This window comes from Pelmatolapia mariae, linkage group LG9, assembly GCF_036321145.2.
Source record: "Pelmatolapia mariae isolate MD_Pm_ZW linkage group LG9, Pm_UMD_F_2, whole genome shotgun sequence".
In the NCBI taxonomy this organism is placed as follows: domain Eukaryota; kingdom Metazoa; phylum Chordata; class Actinopteri; order Cichliformes; family Cichlidae; genus Pelmatolapia; species Pelmatolapia mariae.
The window spans coordinates 37,827,380-37,847,500 of record NC_086235.1 but is presented as its reverse complement, the minus strand read 5'-3'; the positions used below and the strand labels follow the sequence as shown (position 1 = coordinate 37,847,500).

The following is a 20,121-nucleotide window of genomic DNA, read 5'->3' as shown; positions in this document are numbered from 1 at the left end:
TGTTCACTGCAGTCACTGTCTGTGCTTCTCATGCTGCATATTTTGATCTTTGCAGAGTGAACTTCACTATCTCCACGTGTCTGGGGTGGGACCTCTCCCCCATCTGTCCAGCCACCATCGTGTACGTGTACGGACACACCTGCAGGACCAGCTTAAGAGTAAATCCATGAATGTTGCTGGAAATCAGTGAACATCAATGATGGACGATGTCTCACTCTGAGAGGACTCGAGGAAGGTTTTTTTGATTCCTTCAGTCCATCCATCCTCTTCTGCTGATGTTTATCAGTTTATCATCGGGGAGCTGAAGCCTGTCCCAGCTAACATAGAGCGAGAGGCAGGGTACACCCCGGACACGTCGCCAGCCTGACGCAGGGCTAACACTCAGAGACAGACAACCATTCGCACTCACTTTCACACCTATGGGCATTTAGAACCACCAGTGACTCTAACCCCACTAACTGCATGTCTTTGGACTGTGGGAGGCAGTCACCCAGAGACAACCCACACAAACACAGAGAGAGCATGCAAACTCCACACAGAAAGACCCCGGCCTGATTCAAACCCAAGACGTTCTCACCGTGAGGCAGCAGCGCTCTAGCCACTGTGCTGCATAGCCCAAAGTAGACACAACCCTCAACAGTGTCACATCAGAAAATACCCAGAGAGACATTTTAGACACCTGTGATTCCACAGGTAGATCCAACCAAATGTTTTCAGTTGGTCCTAAACTGCCGACTGCTACAAAGCCATGCTGTTAAGAACATGAAGTACACAGTTCAGCAACGTCCGGCTAACCTGACAATGCTATCATCTCTCATCAATGCTCACGTGTTCCTCTATAAACTGTATGTACTGTACATTTCAGCACTGATGGTACCTTCTGCATGTGCTGTCATGGTCCCCGTGTCTGCCCGGCCGGCTGCACAAGGCCACGTGTGTTTCTGTTTACTTTCTCCTCTCACCTCCCCGCCAGGGCGGAGCTCATTGCGGGCTCCCGCCCTTGGCTCACATACCTGCTCTTCATCAGGCTGCAATTATGTGTTGGACATTTAAGGCCGGGACACAGATAGTCTCATCGCTGGATGATTGTGTGAGACACCTTAGCTCTGTGAATCTCCTGTGTGTTTTTGCCTCTGAGTAACCGACGTTTCCCCGTATATAGTTTTCCTGGACCCGTGACCTACCCGCCGTGTGAACGTGTGTGAAGAGGAGAGCAAGTGTGAATGAGATTCCCTTCCCGGATTTTTCCCTTGGACCCTTTGAACCCCGCAATTCCCCCACTGTATATATCTGCACTTGGTGATGGTGTAAATAAATGTCATTCCAATAGATGCCTGTGCAACAGTTTGCAGACAGATTTTATTTTGCAATTGGTTGGTCGTTAAATACAACAGCAGATCAGAATCAGGATGTCGTGGTTTCACCTGTGGCTTACCTGGAAGTGTAGAATTGATGCACATCCAAAGTTCATTCTGTGAGACATAAAAATGGTTAATGTCAGAGGTTATTAACAAAAAACCTTAATAACAGCTTTTATAATTCAGGTAACATAATTATCAGATATGTAGCTCTGTTTTTCTCAAACTCTGCGGTTTTGTTAAAAAAAGCAATTTTGCAATTCCACTTCAGTGTTTGGGAGAAGACAGCATGAACTTTGGTAACTTTATAATTAGATGTGAATACGACATATTAGTCTCCAGGTCTTTTATGAAACTAAATGGGTGAAATTAGCATGTGATAATAAGAATGTTTCTGGCAACCATAGAACGGGACTTTACACTTTGGCTGAAGAGAGAAGGAAGCTGGTTGGATGTGAGGCAGGACACGCTCCGAGGCCTAGATGTTGTTTTGTGAGAAAATGTTGCTTTAACAAAAAACTGAACTAGTTATTATGTGGCCACTCTGTAATATTCTTCATATTTATAATAGAGTGATTTGTATATATTAGTGCTATTTGTTACTCTGTAACAGATTGTATTATTTAATTACCTGAGTCTGTTACTGTTACTGTAACCCACATCATTTCCTCAGGGATTAATAAAGTATTCTGATTGTGTTAATGTTTCAAAGAAACAATTAACCAATGATTTATTTTCAGAGACAGCTGTAAAGGAAACGTTCAGAATCAGCAGATCTGATTGGCTGCTCTGCTGACCACATGTCTACTCGACTCCAGATGTGCATCTGCAGCAAGCTCAGGTGTGACCCATGATGCAGCACACTGTGCATGGCTCCTTCACAGGTTGTTGGATCAACAGTTTTAATGAGCTGGTGCTCACACAGTAGTAATCTACTGCACTATACTAGTTATGCAGAAATCCCATGACTTTACAAAATAACAGAATAAACTGAGCCAGTAGAAGAGTTCAGTTTTACAAAGAACAGACTCTACATTCTTCATTTCAAACTGAAACAGACGAGTGTGGAAACTCCCACTGGAACCAAAGTCCTCTGCGTCCTCTGCGTCCTACAGCTGAGGGACACAGACACATGTTGTCCAGCTGTTACAGGACACAAAGACGTACACTTGTAACTTGTTACTGTTGACATGTCAGGTGTGTTCTCTTCACAGCTTTCTTCATCCATCTCTCACTTATGGAAATCAGGATCGTGGATGGGCTGCTGATATTACACCTTACATTCAGTTAACTGGAAACTGCTGGCAGACAACCCCAGCAGACAAATCATATTTAATGAAATGTGCTGTTGTAAACCAGATACCAAACAACACATCTTCGGAAAAATATGCAGTTTTCACCATTCCCAGGTCTGACCTCAGTCTACTCTCATTACTGTCATTACAATTTAGAGATTGACAATTCCACAAAATGATGAGGGTACAGTATTTTGAATGTGAAGTATTCTCTTCCTTATGAGCTGAATAACTGTATTAAATCTATTCCTGCACATGCTAATGTGCTCCTGTCATCATCGTGTCGTAACAGTTGAAGTGAAATGTAAGAAACCTTTTAAACATTAGAGAAAAGGCAATATTCTTCCACCAACATTATTTAAAGACACTCTGTTGATTCATAGTGTTTAACATATAGTTCCTAGAGAATTATATTCTGGTAAGGGAAGAACACACTACTCTGTGATCTGCCACCTTTACACATGAATCAACATCAGGGGTCAAATATCTGTGCTCCCATGGCAACCTCAGATGCAACAAATGACAGCTTTATTTGATGGAGTCAGTCTTATCTGTGTCAGAGCTTCTTATTAGGCTGATAAGGGCACATGCAGCCTTCAGAAAGCACTTCTTCAAACTCACCGGGTTCAAAGTTTGGCTTTGAAAACAGGTTATTTCACTGGCCATAAGGTAACCAGCTTTCACTGCTGCTTCCCTCAGCTATGAGTAAAAAGAGACTGTTGTTTCCTCAAACCTACCAACCCCTCATTTATCTTCTCTGTAGTCAGCTGTGCTTACCCGTTCTTGTACTGTTCACTAGGATTTGTCTCATAGTGATGATGAATATTTTATTCCTTGAGCACTGAAACGTTCTGTGAACACACCAAACACACAGGTGGATAAACAGGAACTGTTCTTCTTGAACTACTCGACACTCTGTGTCCACTTTTCTCCTTTTTGATAAAGTTTCCATGAACAGCAGCAACAACCTTTTTTTATTTTTTCATTTTATTTTAAATTTTAAAAAATCTTCACACTTTGCAAAGACACCACGCGGGCCGGGTTGGACCATTCAGTCGGCAGCTACTCGCCTGCGGGCCGTAACATCTCTCACTGATGTACAGAGAATACATTTGTCACTACAAGGGAACGCTCCCTCCTCCCACCCAGCAGCCACTGTTTCACAGGCAGTGGGCTGTGATCTGTTTTTACATTGAAGCTCTGTTTCACAGAGAAGAACAGCAGCAATCATCCATCACAGCTTATTAATCAACCACAGACCCAGAGAGAGTTTCAGGTCTTTGGAAAGCCCGACACAAAGTGTTTTACTCCTCACGTATGTGTACTAGCACAGGGAAGTTAATTATACAATAGTCAACAGTCACAAAGACTTAGAAAGGAGATTGAATATGAAAACAGGTCTATTGAAAGTATCCATGTTTCTCTTCTGGACATACACAAACACAGTCATCATTTTATCACATGACTCACACTGGAGTGGATTTCACCTGGATGCACACACACGCACAGACAACCCACCTTAAAAATGTCTCAATGTCGCACCTAGAGGAGCCTGGTATGACAGACACATGGAGAACAGACAAACGTCCCCAAGGACACTTTTTTTGATCGTACTCTGATCTGTTTCTTCACCAATCAATCTGACTTACACAGATATCAGCAGTAGCTCTTGCACCTCTGGCATTGTTAAAGGCATCAGTGCAGAATGACACGAACTCTATCACACATCACCTGTCCCCTGGTATCCTTTAGGATGGTGTGAAAGCATACATGACACAGTGAATAATCTCATTTAGTTGTGCAAAAGAAGCAAAGCTAAGGAGACTGAATTAAGGACAGTAAGGTTACTAGAACAACATCAAAGATCATAATCTCCATAATCTATTCTGCACTCTAAAATCAGCACTCAGAGATGTCCACAGTTTATTAACTGAAAGGGCAGGGGGTAGCTTCAGACTCAGTGGTCAAAGGTACGGTGAGAATGCCAGCTGGTCAAGCAGACTGTTGTTTGTTTGAGCTGCCGGCCCATCAATCATCTAACAGTGAATCTAACAGAGTTATTTTAATAAGTAACTATATAAAGATCCAGAGGATTCACACAGCAACATAAGAAAGGATAAGGGTAGGATAACACGTATATGAGATGATGAGGACAGCATCGGGCATTAGCTGAAACCTCTCAGGGAGACCAAGACGAGGAAAGTCAAATTACATGTGAAACACCATCAAACTGAACCTGCCTCCCAGTGTCCCAGTGTCACAACATCAAATCACCACACATATGGTGACAAGACTGAAATACTACTATTTTTCACAGATGCATCTATGGTATGAATTTCAAAGTCCTTCATCATCTTGTTCTTGAGTCGCATTAACCTGGCTGTCCACGCTGCCCCGCCCACCAGCCCTCCCAGCTGTTTACAGCTCAGGAGTATTGACTCCCTCACAAAATCTGCAAATCCATTTTGTTTTTAGCAAACAGATCCAGCAGGAGAAACTTTTGTAGCAACAGCGTCGGTTGCAGAGTATAAAAATAAACCTTTGTCAGTGAGTCGTTCATGGTTTGTTTTATTCCTCGAAGTTTTATTCCTTCGCAAGTTGTCGAAATACAAGAATGCTAGAGAACATGGGTTATAGTTCTACATCAGAGCCTGTTATTACTGGAGCCTGTTTGCATTATAATGACTCCTGCCAAGACTGCCTGCGTAGGCCTAAATTTAACGTACATGTGTACGAGTTATTGGTTTTTCTTACTGTAATTAACAACAGCTCCTTGTGTTGCAGCTGAACATCATCTATTAGTTTGAGCTAAATTGCACAGCTCATGGTAGAAAATGAAATGAACTGAAAACAATGCAAATGTTGTAAATGATCCAAAAAACTAACCACACCGATCAGTACTATTTGGGGACTGGGCTCGCGTGCAGTAACTCTGGCCCTAGATCTTCTAAGTACGCTCCTGCATCCTGTAAATTCTGTTGTACTGGCTTCTCATTAACTTCAGGGCCAACTTTAAGATGCCATGCACAGGCAAGCATGGGTGTACCTGAGTGAACCCTGCCCACACACTCCAACATGCATCCACACAAACTCATGTCCATGTGTCAGTTATATTGCAGAGATGCTGATATGAGTCTTCTGCAGAAATTGTGCATATTAGAGCCAAAATATATACGAGTTACTCTGTCGATTTCAGGCTAGTAAAAAATTTTATTCACAACATTTTCTAAGCGTTATACAATCAAACCTTATGACACAACATAATACAATCATGAGACAAGGCTTCCAATAGAAACCATCTTGTTGGTTAGTATACGTGTCGCTGCTGTACATGAAATGGACTCACCATAGACTCTGGACAGTAACCAGGTAACCTCTGCAGGAGATGCTTCAGACGCGACTCACTCTTTATAGTGGTGAGCTGCAGGAAAAAGCAAAAATCACAACTTTATATAACACAATCTACACCGTAAATCTGGATCAGCTGGATCAGGTGACCCTGAATCCCCCCTTAGTTATGCTGCAATAGTTGTAGGCTGCTGGGGGATTCCCATGATGCACTGGGTGTTTCTTCTTTACTCACTATGTGTTAATAGACCTCTCTGCACTGAATCATATCTGTTATTAATCTCTGTCTCTCTTCCACAGCATGTCTTTATCCTGTCTTCCTTCTCTCTCCCCAACCAATCACAGCAGATGGCCCCGCCCCTCCCTGAGCCTGGTTCTGTTGGAGGTTTCTTCCTGTTAAAAGGGAGTTTTTCCTTCCCACTGTCGCCAAAGTGCTTGCTCATAGGGGGTCATATGATTGTTGGGTTTTTCTCTGTATGTATTATTGTAGGGTCTACCTTACAATACAAAGCACATTGAGGATACTGTTGTTGTGTTTTGGTGCTGTATAAATAAAAGTGAATTAAAGCTGGTACATGGTTTGTTCTGCCTCAAACCAGTCTGGGTGGGACGAGGCTCACCACTGGGTGATCTCAGAGCGTCTCTGTCAGAGCAGTGCTTGGTGTTTTGGAGATACTGTGACTGAAAGTCAATAGTTAAATTTATATTTTTTGAAATCTTTGAATGTAAAAAGGTTTTACTTAAAAACAAAAACTAATACTAACCCTTCCAAAGACTACTTCCCCTTTTTCTGCATCTTTCAACACTTTATTTCAGCATTTTCGGAGCTTTTTCTTTCTTTACTGGTTTTCAACTTTCACTTCCTGGTCAATAAGATCACAGTAAGGTCTACTCGGCATCTCTATTGAAACCATCACCACAATTTCCCCAGCACCTCCTTAAAGTGCTAAAGCAGCAATAAAACTGTAACACTCAGCTGCTTTTTGCTCTGATGCAAAAGCCTCTTTCACATTTCCTTTACTCCTCTTTCACTGACATGAGGATGGAGAGCGAGCAAGCGTCACCTTCTGTCAGTTAAAAAAGGTTGAGACTGAAGTTGATATTTTGAACTTCAAAGACCTAAGACGGTCTGATTTGATCTGAGTAAGGCTTGTTGTGGGATCAACGTGGTGTTCCATTGGTAGTGTGTTAGATGACCTTAATGATAGCCCGTCTAACTGCAGAGAGCATCTCTTGCCAAATGGAGGCAGTGTCCAAAGTGTGTGGTCCAACTGGTGCTGTCTGGGAGGGGCATGATAACCCTTTACCTGGTCTGGGCCATTTGTAAGCCAATCAGCATTTGAGCTACACCCAGCTGAGCTACATGCTGTTTGGGTTTTGGAGGACTGCAGGTAGCACATTTACTTGGTTGAAAACCTCTCATTGGAGGCTCTCTGAGGGCAAATACATAAATGGACACAGCCGTGAAACAAGCATCTATGTGTTTGTGAATGTGTATGTTCATACCTGGCCACAAGCTTCTCTGCAAGGTGAGAATTCGGCAGCATGGTGGCAACAGGAGGGATCTGCAGACAGAAGCATCAAGTTAGAGTCAGTTAGAGCATCATCAGTGTTTGGTTTACCCAGAGCTATGGCTCTCACATGATGTCAAGTCACACTGCTGTGGCTGGAGGCAAATCCAGGTATTTTATGGCATTATTTTTCCAACTGTACTGGGGTAATGCCAGTTGAGCCAAGTTAGTTAGCATAGTTACTGGATGTCAGGATTTATGAGAGTGTGATATATTAAAGCCCTAGAATGACACTGAGCAGGTTAATAACAGGGAGAACAGATGACAGGTTTACACAAACCACCAACCTAAGAAGATAAACTGACAGCACTTGTGAGAGTTTCCTGCCTGATAGCTTGAACTGGGATGCCAACAGCACCTAGCCCCAGTGAGTTCTTTGTCAGTACAATTTGCTTAATGCTACGATGGTGCCAAGCAAGTTAAAGAAGCACTTGGACTGTTAAAACAACGAAACGCAAAAGCAAAGAAAACAAACTCAAAAAACAAAACCTGACCTACTTTGACAAAGAGTCCTGAATTTGAACAATGGGAAGCTCTACTATTTGTTGGATTACATGAAAGTGGTTGACAGTGGTCTATATTAGTAAAATAGCAAGACTCAACTGGATCCACATGAGACGATGATGTCTTCTGACACGTCATTTCCAATCTCAGAGTGACTAACCTTCATGCTATACAAATACATTAAACTGGTGAAGCAGACACCACTATGCACTGATGTGAGTATTTAAGTGTGCTTCGGAACTTTTGCTTGAAACTGGTTTCCAGTTGCATCCAACCCTTACATCGCTAAGCCCATCAACGCATCAGGTTCAGTGGAATAAAGCGCGTGGCCACTGTGCTCTCGAGAATAACAGAGTGACCAATCACCCTTTCCCGTCTGGCAATCTGACGTATGAGTCTGGGTTTGGCAGTTGCTAGGAGAACAGTAATGGTCTGACTGAACTGTGTTGAGTGTACAGTTTGGTAGCGGGGGGATTGGCATGGGCTTGACCCACTTAGTTCCAGTGAAAGTGCTCTGCACCGTTTCAGTGCAGATAGCCGATAATACAGAATGACTTACTGCTTAAGAGAACACATGAAAATAGCTCAGTGGAAAAGTCATTGTTGCAGCCAGGGCAAGTACAGAGGTGACCCTCTCCCCCCCATAGACTGTGTTTTTGTTTTCTTGTTTTCCACTCACTTAACGTGCTGTCACTAGCTAACACAAACCTATTAGCAACAACCAACAAATAAACCCAGAGACGTCACATTCTGCACAAGATGCTGTTACACATGATCGAAAAACTGCAGTACTTATTTCCTAAATCCTGCTTCAACCACAGTGTTACATCTGTGACAGTTCTTTAGGTTCCATAATGTAAATTAGCTTTAACATAGTATCTGTTTCATGCCCACTTCAACCCCTCCAAACTATCAAACAGATGAACTCACTGGGAGCAATTTATGTTTCAGTATCTTGTCCAAAAATACTTTTGCCTGAAAGAGTTAGGATCACATGAATTAGTGCCGTGTGTTTGAGCAGGTGTTCAGTTCAGATGAGATCTGATGTACATGAAGGCCACAGCATATTATTCAAATCATTTCATTTCTTTTACAGACTTCAAAGTGCCAAACACGAAACTAAAAGTGAGAAAATGAGCAATAACATTATTTCCAGTGCTGTGTAAAAAACAAACCCATCTTGTCTACACACAGGGCTGAAAGCTTTCATGTGTATTACTCAGCTAAATACTAGAATGACTACTTGCCTCACAGCTAAACTATAGTAACTGGGGGGTACTGACACTGCCTTCATCACAGTCTGTGTGTGACGTTACACACTGCATGTGTTTAAAACATGATGAGAAGTACATTCTGTTGTATCCATGGCCTTGTTTGGTCTTCCAATCCGCTTACACCCCTGCACCAGCCAGTAGCTTCCTTTTGCTGCACCCTCCTTAATGACCACTGTTGGCAGGCATGATGTGAAAGAAAGTGAGTGTGCTGACAGACTTGAAACAAATGATCTGTAGCTTTGTGTGTGTGTAGGTCTTTTACACTTGTGTGTGTCTAAAGAGGAGACGTGTGCTGTGAGTGTGTGTGATGTGGAGAGCCTGCTGAGTAAAGTTCAAACCTGCGCTGTAACCTAAAAATTGCAACCTTCATGGTAAAGTGTGATTTATGTGGCTGTCCTGAAATGATGAAGTGTCCTTTAGGTTTACTGAACAGTAACTGTTTCTCTCTTTGAATGTGTACATTTGATGTTATACTTCCTCTCAGTATTTCTAAAGCTACATCCACAGTTTGGCCTAAATGACCTCAGAACAAATAAACTCTTGTTCACACACACACACAGATTTTGCAAACAATGGCAGGTGATGTAATAACTGGAGGGACTGGGAAGGGCTGATGGCTGGCTGTTAAGCAGTGGCCCCAATTTGAGCTTAGCATCCACACAGGAATCCTCCACAGAGCCACACTGTTCACTTCAATAGCAGTTGGAATAAAATACACTGTAGCATATCAACTTCATTCAGAAAAACACAGTTTACTGCACCTTCTTTCGCCATCTTACAATGCTGTGATTGCAGCCATTCCCCAACTCTCTGTGAATGGTACTCATGACCATTGATCAGTGGTTGTTGATCAATGGTCATGAGAATTTGCATAATTAAGATTAAAGAACTGACCTCCCAGCCCATTGTTCCTTCAGTGGGCTGGTTTCAGTCATTATGCAAATGTATGGTTTATAAGATTGAAACCTGCAGTCAGCTGAGACTGAAGAAGTCACTTGGATGAGTGACACAAAACGCTACGTCCAGATGAACAGAATCAACTTTTGGAGATTTACTGCACCTTGTATACTACAAAGAAGTGTGTGGACACTCAGAGTACTCTTAGGTGAAGACTGTGACCAGCTATGTATAATACATGGAGCGATGTGGGTGTGTCATTTTAGTATAACTACATTCAAAAGTAATTCAGCCTCCAACCTGGGCATTTCTGAATATGACTCTGTGAATAGAATCACACTAACAGTTTAGATCTTCTCACAAAGCCTATGGACAGAACTTCCAGGTGTAACCAAGCTTCCACTTTGGTGGTCTCAGAATCTCCTCTCATCTGCAGATGATGTGGTTCTGTTGGCTTCATCGGGTGGGGGCCTCCAACCCACACTGCAGCAGACCCCACCCTAGTGTGAAGACAAGAGTCTGAGGCCATGGTCCTCAGCTGGAAAAGGGCAAAGTGCCTACTTCAGCTCAGGCACAGATTTATAGCTGATTTGAGATTATTATGTTATTCCCAATTGAATAAAAAAATCAGGTTGTAACCAAACATAAAACTAAGGTATGATTATCATTGCTTTTGTCCTTGTTTAATATTTATTCTATATTTGTTATAGTCTTTACTCAAAATAGTTGCCATTTAAAATAAACTGTGTAAAAAGGATTTTCAGCCAATAATGTATCTTCTTCCCATGAAGTTTCCTTATTTATTTTATGATTATTATTTTAAACACACTGCTATTGTTTCCATACATACGTAACTACTAAAGATGACCTTAACTGCATGTCTCCCTCTGTCTCTCTCCTCTTTGCTGTCTCTATCCAATAAAGGAAAAATACTAAATATAATATTTACAAAAACAGAGAGAATGACTGTTCTGCTGTGTGAAATCATTAGGACTGTAATATGGCTAAAGCACAATTCTCCCTCACACCAACCAAGATCACAGTATCGCACACAAGCTCTGTAAATATGAATTACAAAAAATAAAAACAAAGTCAAAAACCTTCATTAAAACTAACAATAAAGCCTGAAACAGGTTTTTGAAACCTGAACTCTCCAAGTAAACGGACTGGTCCTTATATAGTTCTTTTCTCAAAGTGCTTTACACAACTTGCACATTCACCCATTCACACCAGCAATCCAGGCATGCAGACTGGGATCAAACCACCAGCCTTCAAGTTAGTAGGTGACCTGCTCTAGCAAGTACTGAAGCAAGTGCTGCAGCCATGCCAAATAACACGTAAATACCACAGATATGGGATAGAGGAGCATGAGGTGTGAGATCTGCATGAAGACCAAGCTATGCGTGTCTGTGTATGTGTGTGTGTGTTATTGCAACACTTTTGAATCAAAATTACAAACGTTTGTCCAAATACTTTTACATCTGGCTGTATCTCCTGATACTGACTACTTCAGGCATCTAAATTCTTTAAGTTTGAGTTTTAGTCGACTAACTGTGATACGATTATAATCTAAAGTTCGTATAATTGAAATATGAAGCGTAAAAGTTTGTTTTTACCATAGAAAGTTGTCCTATATGGCTTACAAAGTGTGTTATTGTGGTGTCTCAGTGTGGGGAAAGAATCACAACTCACAGTCATTTCTATCCAGCAGATTTTCTGTGCACAGCCTGTGATCAGCTGGATTTAACCCCAGTCAATTCAACTTAGAAATACCTACTTGGGTAACAGAAAAATTCTGTTACCCCAAATATTTACAACAAATGTATACGTTATTAATAAAAATGATGATTCAATCTTCTTCCCAACCACAAAGTGGTAGGGAGATCTTTTCCATCAATCCAGATAAAAACATTTGGACACAAAGAGGCTTAAACATCTTCAAAATGACTAAAAGCCTAAACTTACAACTCATACAATACAAAACTGTCCATAGAGCACACTACACAGAAGAAAGGATGTGAGGCTCGCAGAGTCAAACATATGCACAGGCATTTCCATTGAGAACTACATGCATGCTATGTGGTCCCGTATGCCTGTGCAGAGGTTCTGGCAGAGGATACCTGAAGACCTTTCCACATGATTTCGTTTGCTGTAGCCCACACATGGAAGCAAATACATCATATTCCTTCCTGCCCAATGCATTGGAAAAAAAATATCCTCATGAACTGGAATTTAAAAAATGGTTTGTGTATTACTCAATATAGAAATGTACTTCTAGATTAGCTTGGAGAAAACGTCTGCCTCCTCAAACAAAAGAATTGGATGAATTTATTCCTCTCTGGTCCCACTGATCAAATCCATTACTTGGTGGTCAGCTGTCGTCGCATCTACCATTGCAGTTACCATTTTATCATTTACTATTTACTATAATTCAGTGTCCAACCTAACAGCCCTGGTTTGAAGGGTACCAGAATGTACACATACATGTGTGGACATACAGCAAGCAAAACACGACACAGTGAAAATGACAGGGGAGAAGGGGGGACAGCTGGGAAAAAAATCAAATTCAACTTTCTTATTCTGCACAAAAACAAAGGTGTATACAAAATGTTTGAACATGCACACGGGCCTGTTTTGTTCTTAGCACCATGCCTGTGTTAGTAATAATCATTCTAAACCAGGGTAGGCAACACGAGAACCTGGGACTGTTATGAAGGGACACACCAGAAAGCTCAATTCAGCTGGCTCAGTATTAATTCATCACACTAAATAATACTCATTTGATCTCATGAATTGCTGCTAGTAGGAGTAGATGTTAGGCAGTGAAAATGTGAAACAGGTATATACTGTTATTTAATTAATGTTCCCAAGAATATTGTGAACAAAATGTATAGATGTTTGCAAAATTTCATAGATTTACTGAAAGTGCTACTGCAGTTCTGCCTGTAGGTTAATTTCTTCATCTGCAGGTTTTCAGTTTGTTTTCTCAGTGAGACAAAGTTAGTTTGTTTGGGTTTGAACATCTGCATTACTGTAATCGTCACTCAGAGGGTGTAAGTATCTACATATGTTAAACTTCATAACTCACAATGTTTGCACACATGTAAGTACAGATCCAAATATGTCTCCTTATATGTGGAAATAAGAATAAAAATCCAGCTGAAATCATTCCTGTCTCTAGCTCTCTCTCGCTCTCTCTTGCTTTCTCTCTTACTACAATTTCTATATCTAAAAGCAGGAGTTCACACTGCAATAGTTTTACACCCGTAATATGTGCACACTGTCTACAGAGAAAATAACAAAGTCAGTATGATAGGAGGGCAGCGGACGGGGTGAGTCTGTCATTTCAAAGTAGCTGTATCTGTAGCATCCATTTATACCAGTAAATGTTTTTACATCCCTAAAGTTTAAAGTAAAATCAAAGTAATGCGTTGAGTAGTGTAACAAATTACTTTTTCAAGTAAGTAATTAAATAACCTACTGCATTACTATTAATTAAAGTAATGAGTAATGTCTAATACATTGCTTTTTGACTGTATCATGTGTGTGTGGATCAGGAAATGACATAACAAGTACAGGCACAAGCAGAGGGTGAAATGTTAGAACAGCAATATTTCTACTTGACAAATGTCTATAAACTAAAGCATCCCAGGCAACACCCAGGGGAGGAGCACCAGAGAGGAGGAAGAAATCTTTGTAATTAATATGGCTCTTAATCCACTGCCCAGATGCCATTGTTTACTGATGTCTACCGAAGGACAGACATTCCTTTTCAAGAGTTCCTGTCAAAAACACCACCAAACGGCTAAAAGTTCAGCTTTGGAACAGAGCATGTCTGTGTCGGTAAACATGACGACATTTAAATCCACCAAGTGGGTCCAGTATGAGAATTTGTTAGTACGAGGATAATCTCAGCTCATTATGGACCCAGTCAAAACAATACACCTGAGCTAATTTATCTATGACCAGCCGAATGTGTAAATATGATAACCACTGTAGATAAGGTGCAGATGAGGTGACAGTCTAATGTGAAATACCCATCCATGCATGCATCCATCCATGCATGCATCCATCCATGCATGCATCCATCCATGCATCCATCCATCCATCCATCCATTTTGCACCACTTATCTGGTTTCAGGTCACAGGGGAAGCAGTCTGAGAAGAGAAGCCCAGACTTTCCTTACCCTGGCTACCTCGTTCAGCTCATGCAACCAAGAGATCCCCAGACTCTGCTTCCATTGCAAAGGGTATGGCAGTGGGATTGCGGAGATCTTTAAAGCATTCCTTTTACAGCCTGCTTATATCCTCTGTTGAAGTCAGCAGCATCCCACTGCCGCTGCATACAATGTGAGTAAAGCACTGCTTTCCCCTCCTGAGTCGACTGATGGTTTGCCAGAATCGCTTTTAGGCCAACTGAAAGTCTTATTGAGCTACTCTCAATCAGCCACTGTCAGAGCTGCACTCCATTTGGCCTGCTGGGACCTGTCCATCTTAAATGTTTCCATTCAGTTTTATTTATATAGCGTGACAACAACAGGTGATTCATACTGTAAGGGACTGATTACTAGGGCTGGGTTTCGTCACTGATTTCTAGAACTGATTCAATTCGGATTCAAAAGGTCCCGATTTGGTTCAATTTTGACTCAGACAGTCAGAAATATTACAATTATGATCATTTATCAGTACATATCCATATCTATGTATAAAAACAAAGCTGACACTTGTGAGACTTCATCGGAGGTGTAAGCATCACAGCAGATGTCTTTGTGTCAAAGTAACTGAAGATAAGAGACAGAAAAATATGAAGAAGATTTTCCTGGCCTGGCTTTACAAAGTCAGTTCTGCAGTAGATCAAAAACTGAAGAAAACCATGAACCAACATACTAACATGATTACCTGATGCTGCTGAAGTAAAGCAGAGCAAAGTTACAGAGGTTTCATTAGAGACACGGCTAAGAGTTTTGCAATTTGGCATCAGTTGTAAAAGTTTCAACATCTTCGGTACTGAACAGCAGAAATGAGGCTTTCTTGTCGGAGGTCATTTTTGAAGAAAAACAAACAAACAAAAATAAACAGCAGGCGACAGCACTGTACACAACAGTAGACTGGTGCATAATAAGCAAGCGAATTATGCAGAAAACATAGATTTTTGATGGTTAACTGATCTTGAAGTACAACTGAGAGAGAGAAAAAGCTGTGCAGGAAGTGTGATTTTTATCATGGTGGAAGCAAAACAGCCAAGTAAGCCGGAATTCATGACGATGTTTATCAAACATGAAGCGTTCTTTTGCTGCTGGTTCAGTGAACTGTGTTGGAGAGTGACGAAACATGCAGTTTCACAATCTGTGAGATGTCCTCTTTCAGCACGCGCTTTGTTTTTACAACTTTTTGTGGAATGCCACGCATGGACTGAGATGGACCTCATATCTTTACCTCACTAACTCAGAGTAACCTTACGGGCTGTATGAACACTGCTCGCTTCATGTATGATGAGACAGCAGCCATTCAACCGGGCTTGTAAGGCTGGTGAGGAGTGTGTTTATTAAAGCACAAGCAGTGTGTGGTCGTGAGTTTTTGACTGCCCTCCTCTCAACCACTGAATACAACCCACGTGTTTGAGTCGTTCTTTGTCACCCTCTGTAAGAGCTACCTCATTCTGGTTGAAGATTACCTTTTTATAAGATAAGTATAAGATAAAATGAGAACTATAAGAAGATAAGCCACTACATTAGGTAAAACCATCCTGCTTCTGAGTGTTCTGCCTCATTACGTTACTCAGCTTCTAATAAAATGAGCCAATGAGCCTTTGTGTCATAGACCATTTTTTCATGAACACCTGTTAAATTAGAAGCTGTGTAAAAGGATGAAGGCATGCAAGATTCTAGCTCCAGATCACCAAGCTGCAGTAGTGTGACTGGCCACAAGAGGGCACAAAGGTAAACCCTGAAGGGTCTGGAAGAACAGCTGGGCAGGCACATAAACACAAAAAGGTCCACGCTTTGGTCCACTTTGAAAATAAATACAATTGATGGACTAATGATATTGTTGATGAGCATTTAAATATTTTCTCAAAACTACATGAAGAATTCACACGTGCAAACGATGATGTCCTGTTGCTGTTGCCAGAAGATGGAAAGAATGTGGACCACATGTTTTGGTTCAATCCAAAAGAGGAGCAGTTCAGTGGCTTTATAACTGAAGCTGAAAACCGGATCATCACAACAAGACATCAGCATCAAGAAGATTTGAGCCCAGATGACAGCGTGTCACTGACAGCTACACCAACTGAAAAGAAATCAGGTCTCAGTTTTGCAAGAAGCTCAGCCAGTAGCTGCTCATCAAATTTCATCCATATTGTTTGTACAGCAGAAAGAGGAAGCAGAGTGTGCTGTTCTGCTTGCATATGCAGCATCCTTGATTTTAACTACTGATTTTATCTAGTGTTCTGATTTTATCTACTGTTTTGATTTTTGATTTTATATACTGTTTTGTTTGTTTGTTTGCTTGTCTTAATCAATTTTAAATCATGCTTTTTATTTGTTGTTTTGAATGTCTCTGTAAAGCACTTTGAATCACCTTGTTGTTGAATTGTGCTATATAAATAAACTTGCCTTGCCTTGCCTTGCCTTGACACAAAGAAAAGCCTTAGGCATTGAAAAATGTAAGTTAAAGGCAAGAAGGGAACAGCTTGAGGTCGAGACAGCTATTGCTGCTTCTACAGCCAAAATAAAAGTGTTGGAGGAGTGTGAATATGAGAGCTGTAAAAACTATGTAGTTGCTCATGGGAGTCCTGAGGAAGAAGGTATTCGACAGGCAAGCTTCCAAGAGGAAAACATACACTGTGAATATGGTGGGCAGTCACAGGTAAATGATCATAATGTAAAACAAGAAAATGGCATACACCAAATAGATGCCAGTGGTACTCTAATCAATCTATGTGAAATGACACTAAGATCTTTGTCAGACTGTCGCATTTAGTCCAAAGACACATTCCCATCTTTAGTGGTTATCTACTTGAGTTCCTACCATTTATAAGAGTCTTTGACCATACCATTCATGACAAGGCTGATAGTGACAGGTTGTATTACCTTAGATTAACCTAGCTCCACCAACTGCATGTCTTTGGACTGTAGGAGGAAGCACCCAGAGAGAGCCCACGCAAACGTGGGGAGAACATGCAAACACCGCACAGTAGTGCTGGGCGATATGGAAAAAATATTTATCACGATATGAATTATTTTATATCACGATAACGATATATATCACGATATACGACCTGACCTGTGGTCATCTAGAAAGTATGCAGTCTGTAAACAGCGAGTGCCGAGGGTGCAGTCTTTGTTTTGAGTTACCGTAAAGTATGTCGCAAATCCGGGTGCACGTACAGCAGCACCAGCTCGCAAACCACGAGACGGAGTTTCTTTGCGAAAAATATCTTTTTTTTTATACTTTATTTTTTCTTGCATAAAGTTAAGAGCATGTATAGTGAGACGACAACACTAATATATTTGCCACAGGCTATTTAACCCTTTAAGACCTACCATAGAGCCAAGTCCGCCAGAGCTTATCTTTATGTTTTTACATGCTGTAGTGCCGCTTGTGGGAGTATTTCAAGTTTCCATATATCAATACAACCGTTATAGCCCAAATTTTAATAATATGTATGCATTAAGTCCATAGTAACTACATAAATTGCAAAAACATGTAGTGCAATAAACTACAAAAAAATTGAAAATCGTTTTTGTTTTGTTTTTTACATATATTTCTAGTTTAAAAAAAATTTAAGAGGTGTATCCCTCAAAACTGTAAATACAAAAGTTTCCAACCACGAGAAATTTATTTTGAGTGTCTTCATAGTTTTATTTTTGAGATACACTAATTTTTATATACTACATGAAAAATGAAAATAAATATTATAATGCATCAAAATAAACTATTTCCAACAGTGTAATTTGAGTTCTAAGCATCCCAGAAACGATACAGAAAAGCATAAAGTCAAACATGTCTTTTAAAAACACCAACATAGGCTTATAAGGCCCTTTCTCAAAAATGACGCCACTTCCGGTTTCGGGCAGGTAATGGCGGACATGCAATAGTTCGCGCTAACTTATATGCCAACGTAGGAAGTCTTATGAACGTCGGCAAAGCGTGTTTCTGGAATATTATGTTTTTGTTGCTGCAAGTTTGGAATATTATGTTTTTGTTGCTGCAAGTGCTTCTTATGCAATTTTTGCAAAGTTATATGTGGAAGGAAACCGTGACCTTGGACAAGCTAATGGCATTAGATGTAAGTACAACTCCTCCGGTTTCACATGCAAAAAAAAAATATTGCACCACCTTACGTGGTTCCAGTTCTACAGGGATTTAAAAATAGTTAGGTAAAACGGAGTGTGCCTGCTCCGACTGGTTGTAAAGGGTTAATTATATATTTCATGTAATAATTTATAAAATTTGGGTTAGTACGATATAAACGATAGAAGACAAATGGCACGATAGACACTTTTCTATCGTCCACACGATATATACCGTCATATCGCCCAGCACTACCGCACAGAAAGGACCCGGCCAGGTGATGGAATTAAACTCAGCACCTCTTGCTTTGAGGCAACAGTGCTAATCACCAATCACCTGTGCTGCTTGTGTTGCTTGAAATAACATGTTTGATGCAAATTCTGAAATTTCATGTTTGAGAATATTTCATATTTTGTGATTATTTTCATTTGTTTTAGAAAGTCTTAAGAGGATATTGAGCTGTATTGTGAAAAGGAAGAACAACGTCAAGCCGATTGCACAATCACCATCAAGTGCAGGATTTACCAAGGAGATGCTCTGTCCCCAATTCTGTTCTGCATAGGTCTGAATCGCTTAAGCCAGATCATTAAGAGGACTGTCTATCGATATTGACTGTGGAATGGAGCAAAAGTCAGCCACCTCCTCTACATGGATGCCATCAACCTGTATGCCAGGAGTGAACGAGACATCCAACTGATTCACACCACGAGAATCTACAGAAACGACATCAGGATGTCATTCGCACTGGAGAAGTGTAGTCAGACGGTAACGTAGTCAGAACTATGGGAATTGCACTACCAGAAGGCAACATTGCAGACAGTAAGGATGGTTAGAACTACCTTGGTACCATAGGGAAATGGCAACCATAGGAAAGCCGCAACCACTAAATACCTGCAGAGAGTAAGGTAAGTCCTCAGCAGTCAGCTGAACGAGAAGAACAAGATCTGGGCAATCAACACGTATGCACTGCTGGTAATCAGATACCCTTCTGGGATAATAAGCTGGGCAAAGGAGACAGAAACCACTGACATCAAAATCCATGAGTGCATCAGGAAATAGACAAAAACTCCTTAATTCGATTGTTAAAGCTTAGAGTCTTAATGAAGAGGAACTGCAAAATGCTCTCTGTTAAGTGGAAGCTATAGTTAACAGATGTTAACCGTTAACACATCCAATCATGCCATACCATACAACACCATATCATATAAAGTGCTTTAAAATGACCACAACTGACACAAAGTGCTGTACATTGGAACTACAAAATAAAAATGCATAAGATATCAAACAAACCAATTAAAAAGGTAAAATAACTAAAAGAAAAGTGAAGTCTTGCTAAGGTCAACAGCCAACGAATAAAAATGGGTTTTAAGATGCGTTTTAAAAAGTGGACAGTGAAGGGCCTGGCTAACGTGCAAGGGAAACCTATTCCATAATTTGGGAGCAACAGTAGAGAAAGCCCCGCCCCCGCTGAGCTTCCTCCTGGTACTTCTAGGAGCAGCTGGTCAGCTGACCTTAGAATCTGACATCCATGTAGTGATGAAGACGCTCAGAGAGGTAAGGTGCAGCAAGACTGTGAGAA

At 40.9% G+C, this 20,121-nt stretch overlaps 1 protein-coding gene across 1 annotated transcript in view; it reads right to left on the bottom strand.

Annotated features, from left to right (window-relative positions):
- The window catches only part of reck (reversion-inducing-cysteine-rich protein with kazal motifs), a 73,884-nt gene that overhangs the window by 46,249 nt on the left and 7,514 nt on the right, over positions 1–20,121 (bottom strand). The window contains exons 2-4 of the mRNA XM_063484533.1: positions 7,508–7,566; positions 6,000–6,074; positions 1,436–1,472 (exon numbers count right to left, since the gene is read on the bottom strand). Of these exons, the coding sequence (XP_063340603.1) occupies positions 1,436–1,472; positions 6,000–6,074; positions 7,508–7,566 (171 nt within the window). The remainder of the gene's footprint in view (positions 1–1,435; positions 1,473–5,999; positions 6,075–7,507; positions 7,567–20,121) is intronic.